This window comes from Lichenostomus cassidix, chromosome 5, assembly GCF_008360975.1.
Source record: "Lichenostomus cassidix isolate B80296 chromosome 5, HeHo_3.0, whole genome shotgun sequence".
Lineage (NCBI taxonomy): Eukaryota > Metazoa > Chordata > Aves > Passeriformes > Meliphagidae > Lichenostomus > Lichenostomus cassidix.
Window position 1 is genome coordinate 59401176 of NC_139486.1, and position 4677 is coordinate 59405852.

The 4677-nt window shown below is 49.3% G+C and overlaps 1 protein-coding gene across 1 annotated transcript; it reads right to left on the reverse strand.

The window, feature by feature from the left end:
• LOC146436830 (proto-oncogene Mas-like) lies at window positions 1–843 on the reverse strand. Its single transcript, XM_085063836.1, has one exon. It carries the CDS (start codon window positions 841–843, stop codon window positions 1–3), a length of 843 nt encoding a protein of 280 aa, XP_084919962.1.
• Window positions 844–4677: the final 3834 nt, after the last annotated feature.

A 4677-nucleotide genomic window follows, 5' to 3' on the forward strand; every position in this document is an offset into this window, starting at 1 on the left:
TCAGACCACTGTGTCTGTGTTGGCGTCTTCTTCGTTGGCAGAGTTGTCTTCCTGCTCATCAAAAACCCTCTGGAGGGATTCCCTTAGGGACCCCACAGAGAAGTTCCTCCAACACCTCCCCAGCAGGAAGTAGATGAAGGGTTTGCTGGTGCTGTTGATGCAGTTGAGCAGGATAAAAACCTGGGAGGACACAACAATGTAGCCGAGATGCTGCAGGAAGTTCCAGATGGAGAGGAGGAGTATGAAGAGCACAACGAGGAAGATAACAATGTCACGCTTGTTGAATTGCTGCTGCTGGGAGCCACGTTTGGCCTTAATGAAGTTGATTGATCTGGAAATTATGTCGGGTGCAGCAAAGAGGAGCAGGATAATGGTGAGCACGGAGATGAGAGCCACCCGACATTGCTCCTGCTTGTGTGATGGACACAGGGAATTCACTGTGGGAATGACAGTGATGAGAGTGAAGAAAGCCCAGAATTGGACACTGTCCATCACCAACAGCAGGCGCAGGGAAAGGCGGCAGCGGCCGAAGTCCTGGCACAGCTTGTACAGGCCGATCACAATGCTGGTGTCTGTCAGCTTCCACAGCCCCCAGTAGTAGGAGAACACAGACACCTGGAAAAGGAATCTCACGTACGCCTGGGACATGATAGTGGAGCAGGACACATCCTCCACCAGGAAGAGCAGGGCAGAGGGGACTGTGAAGAGGAGGAAGAAGAAGTCAATAACAGCCAGATGAAAGATTCTGATGTTAGGGAGTTTCAGTCTGAGGAGGCAGAGGACAGCCCCATTCCCAGCCAGTCCACAGAGGCAGATGAACAGTGTGACACTGTGTAGGGCCATGCTGCTGACATCTATTTCACATGGATCATCTCCTTCAGTGGGTGAGGCAGGAGGGGGGGTGACAGTGCTCACCTCCATGGATGGACACTGGGCAGGCAGTGGGATGCAGTCCCTTTCTGAGGTCAGAGTGGATGGGGAGTCAGTGCTTGGAGAATCCTGGGATGGACCATGCAGCTCCTCAGCAGCTCCCTGCAGCAGGAAGGATTCAGTGGAGAGAAGTGAGATGTGCAGGGGAGGAGGACAGTGGAAATGGTGGGGTGGGAGAGGGAGGTGGGACGGTTGGGATGTTTGGCAGGAGAATGATAAAGAACACAGAGAATAAAAATTTTCAGCTTCCCTGAAGCGGTTAAAAGACCAGCTGGACAAAAAGATAAAAGGATGTAAAGGTGTGGACAGAGAAGGATAAACATGGGTGGAACCAGTGGAGAAAGAGATAAGGAAGCCTCCAGTGCTTTTGGGACAAGTTCTGTAACAAGAAGCAACAGCACATGGCCAAAGGAAAAGTTCAAGGAGGGTCACCTTTAATATTGCAGCATTCAGTGAATACTGCAATACTGTACAGTGAATACAGTGAATACTTTCAGTGATGTTTATTTATTAGGAAAGAAACACTTTTTTTGACTTTGAAAGATTTTAATGGATAAAACCCCTGTTGGAAAGTCTCTCCACACACAGAAAAAGGAGACATCCTTCCGTATGACCTCCACACATAAAGAATTCCCACTTCGTAATGTGTTCCATTAGGTTAAAAAGTTTTTTCCATCTGATTTCAATATCAAGATACAGAAGGGAAGCTCAGGGCAGAGGAGGGAGGAGCTGGGGAGGACACTGCAGTCCCATGGAGAGGGTGGCAGGAACAGAGCAGCTGCTGGAGGAGAGGCAGGTGGGGTAGGGAGGAAGGAAAACATTGCAGTGACCTGTTGAGTGTGGGGCAGCAGCAGGCAAAGGGTGTCTGTCCTGATCAGCACTGCTTCCTGAAATCTCTTGCTGCATTTGGATCAATATCCTAATGTGGATCCTCCCAGAGCAGTAAAATGAAGGACAGAGTGTCCAGATCCCCAGAGATCCCCTCTCCTGTCCCGCTGACTCCTCTCTGTTCCCTGTCGCAGTTTTGCTTCCCAAGACTCAGTGGAGTCACAGGGCAGTCGGGAATTGCAGCTTTGGCTACATCTGAGTTTCACTGCCACTTTCAGTTTTTTGGTTTTTTGGGTTTTTTTTTTAACTGCAAAGGAGGTGGCTTTTGTTAAAAGCTCCACCAGAGCTGTGTGAATGGCTCTTCATTTCCTCTTGATCAGAAACACTCCTTCCCTGCAGAATGTCCCATTCTCCAACTGCTGTCCCATTCCTGACAGGTTTCTACCACTGCTCATTTCTCTTCCCTGAGGAGTCATGGTCCCTCCAGCAGCAGAGGGATGCTGGTGGTGCTGGTGGCACTGGAACGCTGGTAGTGCTGGTGAGGCAGCTGGGTGCTTGTGAGGAACAACTCCCATTCTGGGAAGAGCTCTGGAATCATTGCCAAAACCTTCCCTGGACTCAAGGGAGTACAACTGAGACAAGGATTCCCCTTTTTTTTCTCATTCTGCTGTAGGCACACTCTGTCCAAGGGAAGGACAGAAAAGAGTTGTTTGCAGCCAGGTTATCAGCAGTTTTACTCCACATTAATTACTGCCTTAATGATACAATAAGTTATAAGAGATCAGATTTTGGAGTGCTGTTATCCCCCTATCAGCCCTTCACCAGAGCTCATCCTCCTCCTCAGTCCTGGGAGCACTTGTGGTTGTTTTTACTGATCCCACCCCTTCACCAGCAGCAACACCTTCCAAAAGTCCAGGTTGCTCCAAATGCAATTCAACCTGGCCTTGGACACTTTGAGGGGTCCTGGGGCAGCCACAGCATCTCTGGGCAACCTGTGCCTCAGCACCCTCACAGGGAAGGATTTCTCCCCAATATCACATCTGAACCCACCCTCTGTCAGTGAGAAGCCATATCCCCTTGTCCTGTCCCTCCAGACCCTTTTCCAAAGTCCCTCTCCAGCTCTCCTGGAGCCCCTTTAGCTCATGGATCATCAACTGTTTGCACTGGAAAGGATTGGCCCAATGAATGGATGTGAGATTCCATAGCTGGGGACACAAACACAGTGTCAGTGAGGAAGAGAGGAGGCAGTTCTGCTCCCAGGGTCTCCACACACACCAGATTCCAGCAGCAGCATCCCAGCTCCCAGACACATGTCAGTCTGGGTGGGAATCATCTCATTTCAGCTTTCTAGGAATTCTGTGGAATTCATTGTATGCTGCTGTCTGACTCCCAAGGGAGTGTAGAAGATGACTCAGATGAAACCTCTAACTTTCTAATGGTTGTAGCCAAGAGAGCAACATTGATTTGCCTCTTCTCAGAAAAAATTACATTTCTGCAATATTAAATCATCTCTCTGCTGTATGCCTGTGCTCCAGCTCACACACAGCATTCCTTATTGCATGAATCCTCTTGGAAACTGCATGGTGAAAGTCAAATACCATTGAAGTTGTGGTATACAAGCAGCAAAACAACATTTGGACAAGGAATCAAAGTTTGTAGTGCAGGGTCCTAGGGATTCGCCCCAGGAATGAGAGGGGCAAGTTCAGGCAGTTCAGAAGACAAGATTTCGGGAATGGGGTTGCTTTAAAACGAAAGAGGAACCTGACACAGAGACAAACTGCTTTCCCATAGGTTGTGGCTAGCACAGTTTTTCCCATGAGAAGTTTTCTTGTGTTTTGTAAATAAAGATAAAGCTTGGATGTTTTTGGAACAGTGTCCCAGAACTTGGGCAGTGCAGGCCTGGCCAATCAGGCCTGGGGGAAGGCTTCTGACTGACCAATCTGGGTGACTTTTGAGAACTCTATATATGTGATGAAATCAAAACAATAAAGGTCATTCCTTCTTGCCACTGAGAACCGATGCATTCATTACTCTGCTAGATGCTCAACAGCGACAATAGGTCTCGTTGCTGAGGCTCTTTCCTGTTACTCATTTCCTGGACAAAGCCAACGGCAGATTAGAAGAAGAGCTCTGATACCAGCAAAGGCTCTGAAATAGTTCCCTGTTTGTGAGAGCCCTGGAGAACATGATCCAGCAGGGACAAAAGGGGGCCTGGGACAGACCCCTCACTGGACACTGCCCAGGCTCACCCAGCAGGCTTCTCTCCCCTTTCCCAAGTGAGCATTCCAGGGAAGCTCTTGAAGATCCTGACCCAGGGACAGCAGCTGGTGTGTGTGAGGCAATGTGAACCCACAGTGTGTCTGCTCCAGTGAAATTCTCCAGGCTGAGAAAGGAAAGGTGAGACTCTTCTCTTTCAACGCAATCAGTGTCCCCCTCTTTGAGGTGGGACATGCTGACTGATTTTGGTGGGAGAATTAAAAGGGTATTAAAAGCTCTAAAAATTGTGGGGAAAGGGAGAGGGGGAATACTGAAACGAGTGTCCTGCTGAAGGAATCCAGGAGCTCAGTGATATCAACTGACACCTGAGAATCCAGGTCAGATCCACCACAAAGACACTCACTGATATCTCCACAGGCAATCTTTTCCTTCTCCAACTGTTTTCCTCCTCCAGTTCTGTGCTGTCCAAAGCCAGGAAGGAGGTATCTCCCTGGCTTTTGTGCCAGGCATTCATACCCATCTCCCACATCCTACTAGCAATCTGTCCTGTCCCTTGCCTCTCCTTGTGCTGCTCCACATGGAAGCTGGGGGTGGGAAAAGATGGGGAAAGCCACGTGTGGGGGACAGCAGTGTTGGTAAGGTGTCTGTGTTTGTCACCCCTCCAGCTGTGTGAGGGGAAGGTGAAGCAGCAGAGGTGTCACA